The 19977-nt window shown below is 46.4% G+C and overlaps 1 protein-coding gene across 4 annotated transcripts; it reads right to left on the bottom strand.

Moving 5' to 3' along the window:
- Positions 1-1338: 1338 nt before the first annotated feature.
- On the bottom strand, positions 1339-19080 carry LOC309358984 (semaphorin-4A-like). 4 transcript variants are annotated; one of them, XM_081892370.1, is made up of 14 exons: positions 19062-19080; positions 15931-16041; positions 15161-15321; positions 12335-12397; positions 11506-11604; positions 11149-11260; positions 9493-9600; positions 9259-9398; positions 8623-8792; positions 7938-8091; positions 6414-6603; positions 3218-3333; positions 2354-2511; positions 1339-1876 (listed from the first exon to the last, which is right to left on the bottom strand). In XM_081892370.1, exons 2-14 carry the CDS (start codon positions 16016-16018, stop codon positions 1471-1473), a joined length of 1965 nt encoding a protein of 654 aa, XP_081748496.1. In that variant the 5' UTR covers positions 16019-16041; positions 19062-19080; the 3' UTR covers positions 1339-1470. The 4 variants fall into 4 exon arrangements, with proteins under 4 accessions (XP_081748496.1, XP_081748494.1, XP_081748495.1 ...); XM_081892368.1 differs by lacking the exon at positions 19062-19080 and adding an exon at positions 18391-18967; XM_081892369.1 differs by lacking the exon at positions 19062-19080 and adding an exon at positions 18119-18367.
- Positions 19081-19977: the final 897 nt, after the last annotated feature.

The raw sequence follows: 19977 nt of genomic DNA, 5'->3' as shown, positions 1-19977 counted from the left end.
AATCTTCCTTTAAACCCAGGGCCGTTGTTTTTTTTTGGGGGGGGGGGAAGGTGCCAGTACTCACCATGAAGTTGTTATAGTAAGTGCCACATTTTAAACTTTTTTTTTTTAAAGGTGCAGGAATGGTGTGCTCTTGAGTACCCCCAGAATAAAAGCACTGCTTAAACCAGTTTTTTAAAAGTGGAGGGCCACATGGCCTCTGCAGCAATTTACACCATGTTGGAATCAAACAATGGTGCTACATATGGTAGGAATTGCCCAAGGGCTTTTCATGGCACAGAATGTTGATGGTTCTGGTGTTTTTGTTCTTGCTTTTAGCGTGCTTGTTAAGTGTGAGGAAGAACTCTTTAGATAGGTACAAGCCGAAGAACCACAGAACAGTGGTAGACCAGACAATCCCAGGTTTAAGCCCTGACATCTCAAGGTTGGACTGGGAATGCCCCTTGTCTGATACCCTGACAGCTACTGATAGTCAGTGTTGACAATACTGAGCTAGATCCAGTGGCCCATTCTCAGTATAAAGCAGCTTGCCCTGTTTTAAAGCACACACTAAAAGACACAGAAAGACCTTCCAAACACCTCCCACCCACCCAATTCTGTTTTTTAAATAATTTTCAGTAGGCAAAGCATGGAGCTATAGTACCTCTCCCACCTACCAAATATCTCAAGCCCATAATAGAAGGACCCAAGATCACCTGAGCCATAATGCAGCACAGGCTCTTGTCAAAAAGGAAAACTGGGATCCGCCTCCACTGTAATAATGCATGGGGTCCATGTTTAAGGAACCTTGCACAGAAGTGATCATACCCCATTGGTCAGGCCTGTCAGTATCCCATTCTGCCACTCTCAACATCTTCCTGGTGTAAATAGGTTGGGCTGCTCCTTCTACATGGGAAATCTACCTTAAGATCTGCCTCCCTCGAATCAGGCCCATTCTTCTGTAGCCTTCCTTTCTCTGGCAGTCTTCTGGGATGAATTACATCTAGGCTGTTGCATCTCAGTGTGAAAACATTGAGCAAGGCCAAATAAACAGCCCTGACCCAGCTACCACACCCAACACTGGCCTTCACTCCAAACTGGACAGCTCTGTAGATCAGAGATGGGCAAGGGGAGTGTGTCTTCTAAATTTTGGTAAGCATTTCTTACCAAAGAGAGAGACTTATGGATTTGGCTGTGAGTATGGGGACCCTTCCCAGGATCCTGTCTATGGAGGTAGGGATGGGAACCTGAAAGCGTAGGAAGGATTTGGCCAGTTGTGTGGTGCTAGGTCCTGCATTTACATGGCATTGTACAGACAGAACTAGGTGGGAAAGAAATGCAACCAGAGGTAACACCCTGTTTTCTGGTGGCATTTTGTAATAGCATCACAGTTGTGACAATACTTTTGTTCTTGCTAGGTTGCCTGTGTGAGCTGGTGAGATCGCGAAAGGTTGTTCCCTCAACAGCTGTTGAGGAATCAGGTAGGCCAGGCTAGATCCCCTCCGCTGCCACGGCTCCTCTGGAGTCATCCTTGTATGGCAGGCCCAAGTCCAAGCAGTTTTTGTCAGCCCTGATAGCCTGAGCAGAGCACGTTGACATAGCAGATGTTGGAGATGTCAACAGTTTTCTGGTAAGGTCTACTTGCAGAATGCTCTGGCTGCCATTGAACAGGACTTTCTCTTGCTTGGATGTTTTCTTGGCTTGGAGGGGGCTCCTGCACCCCTGTACTTTGCTTTTCACTTTCACTGTGTCTGGGTAGCAGAAGAAAACCACGGCCACTACGGCAATCAAGGTGATTGGCCTTGAGGAGGCTCTGCTCTTCCCACTGCTGCGCATGCACGAAAGGCCTGAGTTTCCGGTCTCAACATCTTGCTTAAAGTTACTCTTTCCTGCCATGCTGGAACATAGTAAGAAGCAGGGATAGAATAATCTGTCTTTGGATCTTTCCAATCTTAGGGTCCATATGAAAATTAATATGGCTCCAAGTGCATTTCGCCTAACATTAAAATGTTTTTACGCAATTGTCTGAAACATGTGGATTTTTGCAAAAATGACCCTACTTATTATTATTACTATTATTATTTATTGAATTTATATCCCGCCCTATACCCAGAGGTTTCAGGGCAGCACTTTAAGGCATTGCATTATTTCCACTGATATAAGCATTTTTGTGCAGTTTGAAAAACTGCAAAATCTGGAGAAGTGTGCATTTTGAAAGATGGCTTTCAACTTACAGTGTGAACTGACGTGCACATAAGGTAGGTTTGCATCAAAATGTGAAACAAACCAACCAACCCCCCCATCCTACTAATATATTCACCCTTTCATCTGCTATGTGCTTTCACAGACTTGTCTCTAGCCTGCAAATACCCACCTTTTGTATTTGTTATTCCAGTTATCACTGCATTTCCTTCCATCCCAGGCACAGTAAGGATCTCGTGCTAAAATGCAGTCAGGACAGGTTTTGTGAATGCCACAGTTGGCCAATGGGACTTGTACAATTCCTTTGGAATACCCCACATAAAGGATCCCCTAAGAATGCACAAACAGAAGTATTTTGTTACTACAGTATTAGGAGGGCAGGAGAAATGAAGACCTTCCTTACATTGTGTATAATTCATTTGTAGGACTTATTGCCATAAGGTGCAGCGATGGGCCCTGGCCTTAAAAACTATCTAAAATGTAGTTAAATAAAAATGCCAGTGCCTCATTCACCCCAAATAAAACCCACGGATTGAGAATTGTGCTTGTGATAATTTGATTGCCCTGCAAAGTTTCTTTATTTTCTGGTTTTATAATTAATTGTGGCTCTCCAGGGTTTCAATCTTTTTCCAGTTGAGGATTGAACCTGGGACCTTCTACACATGAAGCATCTGTTCAACTACTGAGCTGTGGCCCTTCTCCTTAAAATAAAGTACGGTTCTAGTTCATGTGGTCTTGAATAAAGAACAAGTTTACGTAAGAAACTGCCTTATCCCACATCAAACTACGGGGTTCATCTAGCTCCTTGTTGCCTAGCAGCTTTCCAGGGTTTCAAGACAGGAAACGTTCTTGAGACTCAGCCTCTAAACTAAGGTAAGGTTACCAGATTTTTTTCAATGAATCCGGGGACACTCTTCAACTTCAACGGATTTTGTATGGGAGCTGATTTGTAAATCCGGGGACGTCTGATAACCTTAAGCTAAGGCCCTTTTACAAGCTTGCAGCTGCTGTTCCTTATCCAACAGAGTCTGCCCACCTTTTCAGGTGAGAGCAGCAGGTTCTGGACTGCCTCTGGCTTCTCAAACAGCTGGATCTCCTCAATGATGTGAGCATCGCTGCCAACGACCACCACTTTGTGAATGGCTCCCTGGTCTGTGGAAAACCAAGCAAAGATATAGGGTCTGAAATTTGATATCGTAGTAGCATAACAGTTTGTTGAAATTGGGGCCTGTCACTATCAAGTGGGTGGGAGCTGACGTTTCTCCCTCTTGTGCAGTCCATCCTCACTTAAGAACCCAAGAAGAGCCTACTTGATTGGGCTAGTGGCCCATCTAGTCCAGCATCCTGTTCTCACAGTGACCAACCAGATGCCTGTGGGAAATTGGCAGGCAGGATCTGAACACAAAAGCCCTCTCTCCCTTGTGGTTTCCAGCAATGGAAATTCAGAAGCATTGCTGCTTCCGACTGCGGAGGCAGAGCAGGGCCATCGTGGCTAGATTGAACGTTGAATTCATCCTCCTCCATGAATTTGTCTAATCCTTTTGTAAAGCCATCCAAGCTGCCAGCCTCCCGTGTCTCCTGCAGGTACAAGTGCCATAGTTTAAATGTGCACTTCCACTTTCAGAGCCGCAACTCTTTAATTCAGTGTTTCCCAACCTTTTTTGGGCAAAGGCACACTTGTTTGATGAAAAAAATATCGAGGCACACCACCATTACAGCCCCGTGACGTCAGCGCGCAGCGTCACTTGAGCTCCTTCTCCTGCTCGTTCAGGGCCGCAGTGGCGTAGCGTGGGTTGTCAGCACCCGGGGCAATGCAAGTAATTTGCGCCCCCTAACCCGTGGATTTGCGCCCCCTAACACTAACCCCCAGATGTTGCGCCCGGTGTGGCCGGCCCCCCCTGCACCCCCCACGCTAGGCCACTGATCCATAGCTAAAAGCAGAAGTCGACAAATGTGTCCTGTTTTTTGCTCTTCAAAATATGGCAACCCGAAGACCCCCAGGGACCGTCCAACCAGCCTAGGAAGTGTGCTCTGGTCGCGGGGGAGGAGACACGAGGCATTGCCATCCACACCTGGAATTGAGGAGGAGCTGGAAAGGTCCTTTGGTTTCACACCCAGGACCCATTTTTTCTCTCTTCTTTTGAGAAAGGGGTGGGAAACGGGATTTGGAGGGCGCATGTGTGCGCGTAGCTGAGCTCCAGTTGCTCTGGGCATTTCTGGACGGCGCCGGTAGCGTCTCTCCTAACCCCTCCCCACCCCGGTCTCCACCCCCCCCCCCGCCCAAAGGCTTCCCCCTACCTGGCCAAAGTTCCACCCGAAGCTGGAGATGCGGTTCGCGCTGCCCACGAAGACGCCGCCGAACTCGGAGAGGACGTATTCCTTGCGCTCAGCGCAGCGGCGCAGCTAGCCGCTCAGGGGCCCGGGACGGCGCGCACGTCCTGCAGCCAGGGGCGAGTGCCATGGGGGCGAGCCATGGCAGGGCGCACTGCGTGGAGCCTCGCTGCAGCCTCCCCCTCAGCTGTAGGGAGGCTGAGGCGGTGGGCAGAGGCCAGAGCGGAGCTTGCGGGCAGTTCGCCCGCAGACGCATGGCTCAGGCACGCTGCAGGCGCCGAGGTGTGGCACCCAGTGCCCCCCGCCTCGCCTAGCTACCAGTGGCATAGGAAGGGGTCTGCAGTGGGTGCGGGGCTGAAAGGACATGCAAGGCTCCATGCTGCTGCCCGGACATGCCGGCCTCCTCCTCGTCCGCTGTCTCGCGCTCCTCCCTTTTGCGCGCGCTGCCCCGCCGCCGCCCCATTGGCCGGGTCCTTTCAGCTGATCCTGTGTTATTTCCTGTGTGTGTGTGTGAGGGGAGAATGGAGAGAGAAACCTCGGCACCGCCACCATGGAGCCGCCCCCGGCTCGACGCGGATCCTCGCCGCCGCCGCCCCGCCTCTCGCCCGCCTCCCTCCCACGGCACACCAGGCAAGGTCTCGCGGCACACTAGTGTGCCGCGGAACACTGGTTGGGAAACACTGCTTTAATTGACTGGTTGACCAAGGCTGGATCTACACCGACCTGTTTAACATTATTAAAATGGTACAGTTGTACCTTGGATCCCGAACGCCCTGGAACTCGGACATTTTGGCACCTGAACGCCGCAAACCCGGAAGTGATTGTCCAGTTTGCGTATGTTCTTTTGGAACCTGAATGTCCGACGCGGGTTCCACGGGACTTCCTGCAGCCAATGAGAAGTCGTGATTTGGTTTTCTAATGTTCTGATAGTCAAACAGACTTCCGGAACGGATTCTGTTCAACTTCCAGGGTATGACTGGATTAGACATCATTCTAAAACGCCACAGGGCATACTTCTAAATCATTTTTTTTTTAACCTTTGTTTCTTTCGTCAAACCACAGTCTCCCTGTTGAACTTAATCCGTTTTGGGAGTCCATTTGACTCCCGAAATGGTTCAAAAACCAAGGCGTGGCTTCCGATTGGCTGCAGGAGCTTCCTGCACTAAATCAGAAGCCATGAAAGCTACATCGGACGTTCTGTTTGTGGCGTTTGGGAGCCAAAACATCTGAGTACCAAGGTGTTCAACAACCGAGGTACGACTGTAGGACACCATGTGTACATATAGTTATCAGAACCATTCCTTAACCCATTCCTTAGTGTAGATCTGCTCCAGGTAAGTCCTAGGAGTCCTACTCCAGGTAAGTCCAGATAAGTCCTACTCTAGGTAAGTCCCTAGAGCTCCCCATCCTAAGTCCAAGGGTGAATCAGCTGCTAAGCAGAGAGAGGTAAGAGGGGCGAGGAAAGAGCTCTACAATCCCAGCAACCAGCTTTCTCGGCCTCTCCTGGGAGAACCATTAGCAATATCTAACCATTATCTGGCTACTTTTGGTATAATGAATTTGACACACAGGCCGCTTCCGAGACTTCCACTTTTCAAAATCAAAAGATTCATGATTGAATCAGTCTTGTTTGCTCATTATCTGGCTAAGCCAGGCTTCCTTAGACTCGGCCCTCCAGATGTTTTGAGACTACAATTACCATCATCCCTGACCACTGGTACTGGTAGCTAGGAATCATGGGAGTTGTAGGCCAAAAACATCTGGAGGGCCAAGTTTGAGGAAGCCTGGGTTAAATGTTGCAACCTGTGTTGTAAGCCCTTGCTGGGTCAAAGGAATAAGGAGGTTACAGAGCAAATGTCTTAATCTCGACCTCCAGGGCAGGGAAAAAAACACATCCATACCTGTCCCAAGAAACAGTATGGTATAGGGAATCCCCAAGATGTTCTCAGTTTGGTGTACTGTAATCCGGGTGTATTTCACATTGAGCTTCACAAACACAGGCTGGTTATAGAGTGGCCGAATCGTCTGATCCATCATATAATGATCTTTCATGAAAGCGAGGGTTTTGTCTGATGATGGGCTGACAGAACACTGAAGGGGGAACAGAAAAAGAGGCCCATTGGATCAGGCTGAGACCTATCTAGTCTACCATCCTGCTCTCACAGAGGCCAACATGCTCCTATGGGAAGCCTTCAAGGAGGACCTCTGTTCCCCTATTCACCCAAGGCATGAAGATGTGACTAACACACTTAATTAGGAGTCCTCCATACTGTTCTCTTCCAGTTTTTATCCGTGACTTAAGCCCATTCTGGTAAATATTCAGAGTCTTGCACAGCACAGCATGAGTGTGATGTTGAGCGTGAGCAGCTAGTTAAGTAGGGTGTGTTTTGTAGCTGTCTCATCCATCTGAGAAGCACCATTTTAATTTTGGCTCCACGTTTTGTAAAGACACACAGCCTCCCTGGAGGAGAAACTGAACTGTTTGTGGGGCAACCGTTCATTTCAGGAGCTAAGGACACACTTATTTCAAGGGAGATCTACAAAGGGTTCCAGAACCCTTTAGACCTTTCTAATAATTTTCTACAGCCTAAGTGGGATCCCCTACACCAGGGATAGTCAACCTTTTTATGCCAACTGCCCACTAATGCATCTTTCTTGATGGTAAAATTTCCTTACCGCCCACCAGTGCTTGATGGAAGGAGGATTCAGCTTGTGCCATAGAACCCCCTACTGCCCACCTAGAATCCTAGTGGGCATTAGGGACAGGTTGACAATCCCTGCCCTACATGGTCTGGGTTAAGGGTATCTTCTCACTTGTGGAACAGCTGGCAGAACAGAACTACAGGAAACACTGGAGATGCTAATCTTCTGGCAGGACAGCCTAAGGACATAGGTTTGCTTTAAGACTTGATTTCAAACTATACATAGCATCCCTGAGAACCCGCGTTCCCTGATTCCAACAGGCATGTGCAATCCCCTCTCAACAGCTTATTTCCATCAGTGCAAAAGGACACAAATTAACAGAAGGAACTGACAGCCAAAGCAATTACACAGGAACTTGCAAAAACATTCAGAAATAATTTGAATTATTTCAGAAAGACGACAACTTCAAAAGCTGGGGTTAAATTAGAAGGAAGAATCATTTATCAGTATCAGAGGGGCCCCTGGCATGCATCGGACATGCGTGATGCGATGTTGCACCATCTAGAGGAGGCTGAGGGCTCTGAAGGAGCCAGCCACTGATGCTGTGACGCACGACACTCGTGACGTCACACCCACATACCAACCCCATTCCAACAAATATTCAAGGGGCTGAAGACAACTTGGCCCCCTAGAGTTGGGGTGCCTGCTCAGTATCCTCACCAGAAGCAGGATTCAGCTGGGCATTGCACACTTCCAAGCAGAGGGCTAAAAGCGGTACTTACCGAGCCAGGGGGAGGATCCATGGCCTCCCCTTCATAGGGCAGCCATTGGGAGCAGTTCTTGTGTAATTCTTTGTATCTCCCATTATCAAAGACTTTGTTGATAGCATTAAGGTCGAAGGCGCAGACTGCCGAGCTCCAGAAACCTCCCACCTGCCTGCAAAGAGATGTACAAACCAGCCGCACCACTAGAAGGAAAAGGCACTCTGCATATGCTTGGAGTCAATTTACTTCACCAGTATTTAGTACATTGTGGGACCCAAAACAAATTCCACGGTAGGGATGGATAAATTTGCATATTTCGATTTCTCACTTTTCCAATTTTAAGTTTAGCTTGTCACATTTCTACATCGGTTTGTGAATCTTTTCTCAAATAAGTCCACAGAAACATGGTCAGCGTCGAGTGCTTATTTCCCCTAAGAGACACATGTTTGCAAGAAGTTTTGCTTCATATTTTTCATGGTGTATGTTGCTTTTCTCATCATATGCATTTTTGCATGCGAACAGCTTCACAACAGTGCAAATTTCCTAGGGTACTTGCGTTTCAGTTCATTTATTGTTTGGGAATATGCAAAACTAGGTAGGGACCCATTAAAAAAAGGGAACTGAACCAAATCCTATCCCCCGTTGTGCTGAGTGGCGAATATTCTTCCCCTGCTCCGGCTACTAAGGATTCTCACAGCCTTACCATTGAGGAACGAAGACCCCATAGAAAAATGCACCGCCTCCTGGATGTGGAACAGCAAACACATGTTGAATGACAGTATAAGGAAACTGCCCTTTCTGGGCGCAGGAAAGATGCGCTTTCAGAAAGGTGGTCCATTTCTTCTGCAGCAACGTTTTTCCTCCGACATCATTCTGTAGAGGATGGGAAAGCAAACATCACTGACAAATCAGATTGGTAGGCATAGTCCTTTTAATGCCCCAGGCATTCTCTGATAGCTCTTTTGAGATAATCTGATTGCTGCTTTTCTTTATTCATCCTATTAATTTTATGGTTTGCTTTGTTGCTTACTGTTTCATCATGTGGTGCTGTACATTTCCGTCTTGAGTTTAGCAAGCTTGTTAGCTGCCTTGGAGGATTTTATAAAAGGGAAGCTGAGCTACGATGAAGACTGGTCGCGTTCCGCACCAGCTCAGTGTCACAGAATCAGAAAATTGTAGAGTTGGAAGGGACCCCAAGGCTCATCTAGTCCAACCCCCTGCAATGCGGGAACCTCAGCTAAAGCATCCAGGACAGAAGACCATCCAACCTCTGCACATGGTCACAGCACTGAAAAAAAGTTCCTGCTCAAAAGCTTCCTTGATTTTGGAGGCAGCTCACCTTGCAGATGCGAGCAATCCTGGAGACAACCACATTCTCAAAGAAGTCATACTCCTTTGCTGTTTCCCAAAAGAAAAAATAGACTTTGTCGTCATTTGGGGGGGCTGGGATGTTGAAGGAGGCTACAAATGTTGCATCACCTGGGGAGGGGAGGGGAGGGGAAGAAAACCGCCAGATGTGAGATCTGATTTAGTTTCTAAGGCCCTTCCCCGTTCCCTCAGCATCTGCCCTTACCAGTCATCCAGTGCTCATTCTTCAAAACTGAACTACTGCCCAGGGTTCGAGTGATGATGGGCTCATTCCCTGGAACATTTTCCTGGGTGGCAGTGTAAAGTTCACCATCTGCAGGGTAAAGGCAGGAGAGAAGGTGACTCCTTCCCCTTCAGCCCGTTTTCTCGAGTGCTTATAATTCACTGCCCACAGAGCCAGTTCAATATGTTTTTTCACCTGAGGCAAACTGCAAAATGGTGCGCGTTCCCCACCGGGGAAGAAGAAGGTGAGTTAAGATGTCCATCAGGAACAAAGGTAGGGAGAATCAAATCAACCTTACCTGATAGTTGAGCCGGGAATCAAAGGCCGCTCTGAATCGTGCCAGGTGGGCATGGGCACATAGCCCAGGCGACTCCAGCGGGCAGCCCCTGTCAGCAGTGCCTCCTATTCACCAAGAGGCTGCTGTTGAGGTGGCATGGGAAGGGGGGCAGTGACAGATCTGGCCTCCAAGGAGCACATTGCTGCTGCAGCTGGCAATACATTCCTTGCTGTTCCTGTGGATGCTGCTGCTTGAGGTGGTTGCTTGCCTTGTGGGTGGGCCGGCCCTGACTGCCCCTAATTTTGCCTTGTAGATACCTTGCTAAATATCTTGTAAATCAGGGTACTTTCCTAAGATTGCTCATCTCCCTCCCCAGGACCCCTACAAGTTATATTCCCCAGGGAAAGGCGGCTGCATGAATCTATGCACTGTTCATCAAACTGCTTGACACATTGCAGTGCCTGGGGTATATTTTAATCACACTGCAGGGTGACATGTTGTCCATCTTTCAACAAGAGGAAATACAGGCAGGGGACAGGCTGTAATCCTCCCTAGACGGATGTTCTCTGAATGATTTGGACTATAATTCTCATCAACCCCAGCCAGCACAGCTGATAGGAGTTGCAGTTCAAATCATCTAGAAAGGAGCACAGCCTTTGGCAAGGAATTAAAGGGGCCTGCCCTTTTGGGCGCCTCACCCAAGAAAAGAGCTTTTAAAGGGGGAAATCACGGCGTGAAATCACGTGAGATCGTGGCGTAAAAATGGCTGCCATTCTCTCATGAGGAAAAAAAGAAGAGAAGGTGGCAGTTGGGAAGATCGTGTCCCGGATTTTGCTGTTGAGTTGTTGGAGGGTATGGCATGAGAACTGTGGATGTTTTAACAGACCTCTGTCTTCCTTTATGGAATGCAGAAGCGGGCAATAGGTAAAGGTAAAGGACCCCTGACAGTTAAGTCCAGTCGCAAATGACTCTGGGGTTGCGGCACTCATCTTGCTCTATAGGCTGAGGGAGCTGGCGTTTGTAAACAGCTTCCGGGTCCTGTGGCCAGCATGACTAAGCCGCTTCTGTTGAACCAGAGCAGCGCACGGAAACGCTGTTTACCTTCCCGCCGGAACGATACCTATTTATCTACTTGCACTTTTTGGTGTGCTTTCGAACTGTTAGGTTGGCAGGAACAGGGACCGAGCAACGGGAGCTCACCCCATTGTGGGGATTCGATTGGCAAGCTCTAGGCTTGGTGGTTTAGACCAAAGTGCCACCTGTGTCCCTATGCTTTCTATGGAATGCCAAAGCAGACAACAGGATGGTGCAAACTTTCAACTTCCAAGGAAATGGAACCCCTCCCCTTCCAGGTGGCTCACCAACGAGGATTGCGGTGCTCCCATAGTAAGGGCTATAGGGAGAGACACCCTTCCCTTGCAGGAGGAGGGGCTTGCCTTCTGCATCTTTCACCAGACTGAATGTTGTTAGATCCTAGCAAGGCAAGGGAAGGAAAAGGAGAAAGGTCAAAAGAAGCAAAACTGATGGGAAGCTGTCCTTCAGAAACCAAGCATCCCCATGGAGCTGTTTATAGTCGAAAGGAAGCACAATTTGTGGGCGCCTGTTGATTCTCAGCAGGACTGTTGTCCCGTAGAATAGGGCCAGCCACACTGAAAGCCCAGCTTCAAGTTGCTAGCCTTACAAAGGGACCCCCCTTCCTCTCTCCCCTAAGAACTCACAACGTAAGCGCAGATGGGACTGAAAGCATACGTCCCACAGGTGTAAAGGTGTGTGTCGTTCAGTTGCACCAGGACACGGATGAAATTGAAGCATTCCCTCTGTGGAGATGAAGGTGAAAATCAGGATTGAACTTCCAGAAGAAGAAGAAGAAGAAGAGTTTGGATTTGATATTCCGCCTTTCACTCCCACATGCAGCTGCATGTGGAGGAGCGGAGACGCGAACCCGGTTCCCCAGATTACGAGACTTCCAGTTACGTTTGCATCCCAAAGAAGATTTCCACTGGGTGGTTGTTAAATAGCAACCCAGAAATCATGAAAACCCGGCCCCTTTCCTGCATGCAAGCACATACCGTAATAATAATAGTTCTTGAAGGGGTTAAAGGATAACAGATTTATTTAGTCAAAATAAGCAGTGGTGCCACTAGATAATTCTGCAGTCTGGTCATAATGGTGTTTTGTTAGAACTGCCAAAACACCTAATGGTGTTTTGTTAGAAGCAACCTTTCAATTGGCAAGCCCAAGCAGCATGGTGGTTTAATCCACAGCGCCACCCACGTCCCTGTGCATAAGATAGTTCAGGATATACTGGTATTATTTCTCAGCAATTTGAAAGAGGATCGCCTGTGGTTCTTATGTTGCCTGTGTTCATGCAGCTGAGTTTCTATCTCCATCCCACCCCCACCTCCCACCTCCCACCCACAGGTCAGGTAGCAGCTTCGGAGTGGAGGTGGGCATTCAAACCAGCAAAAGGAAAGAGGGAAATGCGCACAGCTGCACACCACATTCCTAAACTGGGAGGCAGCACTTCCTCTATCCCCACTGCATTACCTCTTTGTTTTTCACCTTCAAGGCACAGTTATCCTTTTTATCAGCCGTGGGACTCCACTGTATCTATTGCAGGAAAAGGGGAAGAAGGGCATTTTAGAGGAGGAGAAACAAAAGAAGGGGGAAACATTCAGATTGCAAATGTTCAGCCTTACTGGGATTCACCTGCAGAGTTATTTTGCAAATAGGAAGATGAAAGTCAAGACTAAATTTCTGTTGTTATAATATAGTTTTAATGGTTTTGTGTTATATTTTTATAAATTGCTCAAGAGATTTTCAAATATCCAGTAATTTAGAAATGCATTAAATAAGCAAATAAATAAATAAATAAATACGCAATACTCCCTCTGTTTACAGTCTCTAAACTCTGGTTCTTGATAAAGCACTGACTTGCTTGAGACAAAATGCCAAATCATGATTCTGGAGCCATGTGGCTGAGCCGTCTGCTTCTTGCAGGATATAGGGATGGAATTATGCATCCATTTTGGTTTCTCCTAGTTTCTCATATTGAACCTGAAGTTCAACTCTCCACATTTCTGCATCAGTTTGTGCTTTTCTTTCTGAAGGTTTTTTTTTTACCCAATATTTACATTTTTGCATGTTTTAAGTAACGTAAATTTTTGTGCACCATTTCCTTGATACACACTTTCTTTGAAGTTTGGATGGAGAACGGCACCGCAAAATTCTGAGAAGTGCAAGTTTTGAAGGAAAGCTGTGTTCCAGCTTGGGGAAGTGCAGATTAGGTGGGTTCACGTTAAATTGTAAACTTTAATTGCTTCCCCGTCGCTGCTGTGCTGCCCCCTCTTCTCCCCTCTTGCTTTCTGCTAATGGGGCCATGCAAGGAAATAAATACAAATTAACTATTAAAGAGGTTACAAAGCAAAAAACAAACCCTTTACCATAAAAAGACAGTTAAGAAAGGCTAACAGTGTAAAGACACCTTTCAGGATTTGGGTTGAGTCCAAAAGTTAGCTGGGCACACCCAATTCCAACCATTAGAGTTACAGACCCCACCAGTAAACTGTATTGAGGCATCTGTGGATGTTGCATCGCACAAACCTTTATCAGGGGCCATTAGACCCAGGCCAAAGGCCAGCTTTTCTACAAAAGGGAGAGTAGATTTCCTTCAGCCAATCAGGGCTTATTTTCTTTCTTTCTTTCTTTTTTTAAAATAATTTTTATTAACCGACCAATCAAATCAAATCAAATCACATCACATAAATTCCAAATTACAAAGCCAAATTTTAAATTTTTGTTGGGGGTACCCATATTTCAAGTTCTGAAGGGGATCCAATCATCTTCTTGCTGCTGCTTTAATGTCCACAAATCTGTCCAAATAATATTCACAATAATGTCCTTTCTTGTTGTTTTCCACCTCTCATCTTGTTATTTTCATATATTTTTCCTTTCTCTTTGTGACCTCTGATAGTCTCCATGAGCGGGTCAAAACAAATTGTAATCCTGTGTGAATTTTTCCGTTCGTCCAAGAGTCATATCCAGATGGTTTCTGTATATCATCGCTTCCATAGATAAAAACACTCTTACCATCATTAATCTTCACAAATCTGTCGCCTTTCTTAGTCCTCTGAGGAGGTTCGCCAGCAGTATGAAAACAAATCCATTCCTCCTCCCGGTCGTAAATCTTTCGACAGAACTTGCCAACATGGCGACGCTATTTTTTGCTGCGTCATCCCAAAAGCTCTTGTACTTTTCTCGATCTCCATAAAACATGCTTTTGGTTAGAATTCATTTCCACACAGTCTTAAATCATCCAGCTTAGGTCCTTTAAGCGACGGTTCTGTCTTGTGAGGGGGATTATTGGGTAATCACATAGAAGAAAGGAAAAAAAGCCCCCCCCCATCCAGTCCCGCTGCCGACAAACCAGCCTTTGATGAATCTTCTCATTATATATTCCTGTTGATCCAACCCGACGCTCTTCTTTCGCAGAGGTCCCTTCTATTAGCAGTCTTTACTCCCCATTCTTCACTTGAAATATGTGCATTTGCTTCTTCCTAATTGACAGGGTCCAGGAGAACCGGAGTCCACACAAGGGCATTCTGCCTAGTGCCCTCACCCCCTTCTTTTGAATCCGGAGGTGATTTATGGGCACAGCAGGCAAGGGCAGTGTTCCCCATTCCCTTGGGGCAACAAGGGAGGCTGCATACTCCCATAACAGCCTCTTAATTACCTCGTGTGGGCCGGAGAGATGGTATTGTCGGCCATCTTCCAATGCGCCCCTAGTGCCCCCCCAATCAGGGCTTATTTTCTCAGCACTAGAGGATGCCCATGGTGGAAGACCTTGCAGCTACTAAATGGATTTCTGCACAATCTCTTGTGACCTTGATGAAATCCTGCAACAGACATGCCACACAGGTGGCAAATTGGGTTAATTAAACAAAACCTCCCACCACCCCCCAGGAAGGTTGCGCCCAGAATCCTAAGTAAAAAGCCATTAAAACGAACCAAAGACATGATGATTTATTTACCTACATTGAATCAGGACTTTAACCAACATTAAGCTGCTGCTTACCCTTCAAACCTGGTGCAAGCCATAGTTTCCTGGTTGGGGTGTCTAATGGCAAACAGTGGTTTGATAAAACTAGGAAGTAATGCGGTCTGGGGGCAGGAAGGGCTGAAACATGATGAACGCCAATGCACACAGAAACATTTTTTAAAGGGTCCTCAGTATCTCCTACAAAACAGGGAGCAGGGTTGAAAGGGTTGTCATCTTGAATAATGTGGGTGAGCACCCTCATCAGAACACCACTCCAGACCTTTCCTCTCACTTTCTCCAGCACTTCATATCCTGAAACCCCATTTCCCACTCACCTCATGCTTCACCCTGATGGTGGTATCCGTGCGAATGTCAAGGGCGAGGATAGTGTCTCTGGCACCCACATAGAGAGTTTTCTTGTTTTTGCTCAGTAGGAAAGTGTCCCAACTCTGAACCCCTTTTTGCATGAATGGGAAAATTTTTCGTCTAGGGTCCCCTGAGGATAAAAAGAGAGAGTAAGGCTAGGTACATTTTCAGCAAGCGTTTGGTAGCCAGTCCTGGTTTCCAGTGCTCAATGATGCTCAGCTTTTTCGCTTCCTGCTCAGAGGAAAAGTCAGTGTGTCCCTTTTGTACCATGACCAGTGAGGGTGTATTACAGGATGGATCATTGGGTGGTATGTGTGAATATGTAGCAACTCTGTCCCCAACATGGGCAGTTTACCCAGCATAGCGCATAGTCTGGTGCCATTTTGAAAGGGTCATCCTCACATGCACAATGGTGGGTGCAGACGGCATATGGATACAGTGCAAATACTCAACAGTCTCAAGTTTCTAGTTCTGTGCAAGTGCTAAGAATCCACAAATGACAAACATCAGGAGCAGATGGATGTGATCCTGCTCTCCCACCCAGATGTGCATGATCCACCAATTCTGAATGTTAGCACAGGACTAGATGAGGTATAATAGTTTATTCCTACCAATGAATACACTCACAACCCACTGTTAACCTTTCCCATCCCAAATCTTGCTCATCTCCTTTGAGGCACCCTTTCAGCTTCTCCCCTAGTGCACAGATATTGACTCTGTCTTCCTTTGAGTTACTCACTTAACGAGGTGGTTTGCTTTGGCATCAGCTCTGTGGCCAGAGTGTTGGCAAACGTCAGGAGGCAAATGAAGAAGTGTTTGGAGTTCATGGCTGGTTATCAGCAGATGGTAGCTGTCAAGAAATGCAGAAGAAGGGAAGGGAAGGGAAGGGAAAAAGAAAGAAAGAAAGAAAGAAAGAAAGAAAGAAAGAAAGAAAGAAAGAAAGAAAGAAAGAAAGAAAGTAAGTCATCACTAAAACGTTAACGACATATTATACTCTTGGCTACACCTTTGTTATATGAGACCTAAGTGTCCTCTGTGGCTAGATGTCCTTTTTGCCAGCTTTGTCTGGTACAGTAGAACCTGGGTTTGCGAACGTAATCCGTTCTGAAACATTCAGAAACCGAAAACTGAAAGCGGAAGCCTCAATACAATAGGGAAACTCAAAATGGAAGCCGCGTGGCACGTTCGGCTTCTGAAAATCGTTCGAAAACCAAAGCAGTAACTTCCAGGTTTTAGGCATTCAAGTTCCGAAACGTTCATCAACGGAGACGTTCAAGAACCAAGGTTCCACTGTACACTAGCTAAGGATGTTTCTGGAATACAGTAGGCTGTGGGTAGATAACCCTGAGACTGGACTACTGTAATGTACTGTATGTGGGGCTGCCCCTGGGACTTGGTCTGAAAGCTACAGCTGTTGCACAATGCAGCAGTAAGAATGCTGATGGGGGCAAACAGCCAACATCTTGTCTTCTAAAATATCGGCATTGGCTGCCCATATGCTACTGGGTCAAGTTCAAGTTTTAACATACAATGCCCTGAACAGCTTGAGTACCAGACATTTTAAGGATCTGAGCACTTATAAATAAATATAATTATAAAAATAAATAAATAAATACTTAATATATTATTATTATTATTATTATTATTATTATTATTATTATTATTATTATATCGTAGCTTCATCACAGGGATCACTTTTAGGAATGCTGCTAGTTGACCCCTGGGTTTCCCGATAAGTCAGGTATGTAAGCGTCTGGCTAGCATCCTCACTGTTAAATTTCAAGACTATCTTGAAGACCTTTTTATGCTAACAGACCTATTCGGCTGTTTAAATTTTCTTAGGTTGGACCCTGTCGTGTATTGTTGGTATGGTATTCTGTGCTTTGTTGCATCTATTTTTGTACACCACATTGATATTTTTTTAGTCCGGTAAGTGTGAGATAGGGACGCGGTTGGCACTGTGGGTTAAACCACAGAGCCTAGGACTTGCCGATCAGAAGGTCAGAGGTTCGGATCCCCGCGACGGGGTGAGCTCCTGTTGCTTGGTCCCTGCTCCTCCCAACCTAGCAGTTCGAAAGCACGTCAAAGTACAAGTAGATAAATAGGTATCGCTCCGGCAGGAAGGTAAACGGCATTTCTGTGTGCTGCTCTGGTTCGCCAGAAGCGGCTTAGTCATGCTGGCCACATGACCCAGAAGCTTTACGCCGGCTCCCTTGGCCAATAAAGCGAGATGAGCACCCAGAGTCAGTCACGACTGGACCTAATGGTCAGAGGTCCTTTACCTTTAAGCGTGAGATAAGTTATTACAAAATATAAAATATTTGGCAATCAAATACAACTGCTTGAAATGGGATGGCTGATCAGATATTCCTAAATATATGGCTCTCAGCTGCCAAAATGGCAACTTTAGGATGCATCTGCCTAAGGCTCTTCTGCAGATGCAGGAAGGAAAAGAGTAGTAGTAGTAGTAGTAGTAGTAGTAGTAGTAGTAACATTTATTCATTCATTCATTCATTCATACATACATACATACATACCCCACCCGTCTGGCTGGACTTCCCCAGCCACTCTGTGCAGCTTCCAACAAAATATTAAAAACACCATAAAACATCAAACAATAAAAACTTCCTTAAACAGGGCTGCCTTCAGATGTCTTCTAAAAGTCAGATAGTTGTTTATTTCCTTGACATCTGATGGGAGGGCATCCCACAGGGCGGGCGCCACTACCGAGAAGGCCCTCTGACTGGTTCCCTGTAACTTTGCTTCTCGCAGTGAGGGAACCACCAGAAGGCCCTCAGAGCTGGACCTCAGTGTCCGGGCAGAATGATGGGGGAAGAGACACGCCTTCAGGTATACTGGGCTGAGTTGGGGAGCTAAAGTTCTCACATTGTGGGCGAGAGCTTCAGTGCGGGTGAGGTGAAAAATACCTGCATGGGGTTATCACTAATTGTGGGAAGATTCACCGAAGAAGACAAGTGATGGTACCAACTGAAGGCTCATGCTCTTTTTTATCCAAAATTCCTGGGGCAGAATTCCAAAGCCATAGAGATAGATCAGAAGCTTTCCAGGCCTTCTCTGCTCATCCTTTCCCCAGGCTCTTCTTTCTCCAGGACCCCACGCCCCCTTTTTCTGGCCTCCCCAGGCTCAATTGCTCTTTCCCCAGTTAGGCCACAAAGTCTTCTCCTTCACCAGCACCTACTCTTTTCTCAGGCTCCAGGTTTTTTTGTCCTGCATCTGCTCTGCCCCGTCTTGCACCAATCCTTGTTCTGACCTCTCTCAGCAAACCCCAACCCTTTGGTGCTCAGCTTGTCTGTGACATCAAACAATGGCAACCAATGGCATCAGAAGTCAGAAAAAACAATATTTTCCCCTTTTTTAGTGAAATGTTGCCAGTCACCCATGTCCAGATGGAACTCTTTGTTATGAGAGTGGGTTTGAATATGCCAGAGGTTCCCCAGGCTGTGGCTGATAGAAACTAGAGCTCCAAACACCTGCATGGCAGCAGGTTGGTCTAGACTCTCATTTCTTCCACCAAGATGGCTCAGTTAAGGCAATGCTTCCAAGCAAAAGTCTGGAAGTTAGGGAACGTGACAGAAGCTCCTCCTCCTAGAAAGGATTCTGGTTCCATTCTCCCATTTCCAGGTCTCCTTTAACCATGGGTGCTACAATTGCCCAGGGCGATGACATTTAAAGCCATCATTCTATATCAGGGCTTGGAGGTGACCAGGAGCTCTGGTTTTACCCAATTCAGACATAGCAGCAAACTATCACCAGAGGAAACTTAGGAATGGAGGAAAGAATCAGGAAACATGAGAGGAGGAGCGTGCACACACACACACCTCTGTAGTATCTTCTAAGGCTCCCACTTACTTGGGAATGAAGTCTGATTGAACTTACTTACTTGGGAATGAAGTCCTGAGTATGCGTCATCAGGATTGCACTGCAAGCCATGTTTTGGAGGATCATAATAAGATGTCTGAACTGGGGTGATGATGGGACAACAATGCTAGCATCAACAATTCAGCCCGCACAAAATGGCTGGCAAATCTGAAACCAAAAGCTTCAAATTCTGAAAATGGAATATGCTGTTTAAATCAGGCGCAGCTACTTAGTTTACTTAATTCCTCACACAATCCAGTTCAAGACTCCTCCAAGAATCAGATCACTGGATATAAAGTCTCATAAACGCTGAAAAAGATTGTGCAGGGATTTTAACTGTATGGAATTGGGTGCATATATTGAGCCCGGTGTTATGAGGTGAGCTTCTTGTAAAGGCCCTTTGACAAAATTTCTGCTGGTGTCTTTGAGAGTCTAATGAGCTTTGAAAGCAAGTTGGGAATGTAAAACAATGGCAACACCCTTGCAGTTAGGAGATCCTGTGGCAACCATCTGTTGTCCAAAGCAATTATGATGTAGCAGCGAGTCCTTTGGGTCAGCCTCTGAGCATTCATGGGATTTGCTTGTGTGGTGGCTGTACATCTTGTTGATCAGTCATTGACCTCACGCATTTCTCCATCACTTTCCTAATGGCAAAAAGTATTGCAAAATCTGGATAAGCGTGGATTTGTGTTTTCGTTCTGGAAAATGCAAATCTGATAGATTTGGCTTTAAATGCAAACTGAACCAAATTTCTCCCCCGTCCCGACTAGAGAGAGAGACAATAATCTGCAGTTAATTCAACAATAGTTTGAGTGATGCTGTGGCTTAAGCTGGGTGATGCAAATTGAAGTCCAAAGTGGCCATACTGGCTGACCTTTACCTCCGCTTTATTTTTTAATTTAAAGCA

This window comes from Podarcis melisellensis, assembly GCF_964234715.1.
Source record: "Podarcis melisellensis genome assembly, chromosome: 16".
Lineage (NCBI taxonomy): Eukaryota > Metazoa > Chordata > Lepidosauria > Squamata > Lacertidae > Podarcis > Podarcis melisellensis.
Note: the sequence above shows the minus strand (reverse complement) of the source record. Positions and strands in the feature narration are given on the sequence as shown.

Bases quoted from the DNA above. Each gene is read 5' to 3' on its own strand.
- LOC309358984 (XM_081892370.1), bottom strand. From the start codon at position 16,018: ATGAACTCCAAACACTTCTTCATTTGCCTCCTGACGTTTGCCAACACT. The intron at 12,398-15,160 runs GTGAGTGGGAAA...TTCCTGCAATAG, and splicing joins CCATCAGGGTGAAGCATGAG to ATACAGTGGAGTCCCACGGC. The intron at 6,604-7,937 runs GTAAGTACCGCT...TTCCCCCTTCAG, and splicing joins TGGATCCTCCCCCTGGCTCG to TGTTCTGTCAGCCCATCATC.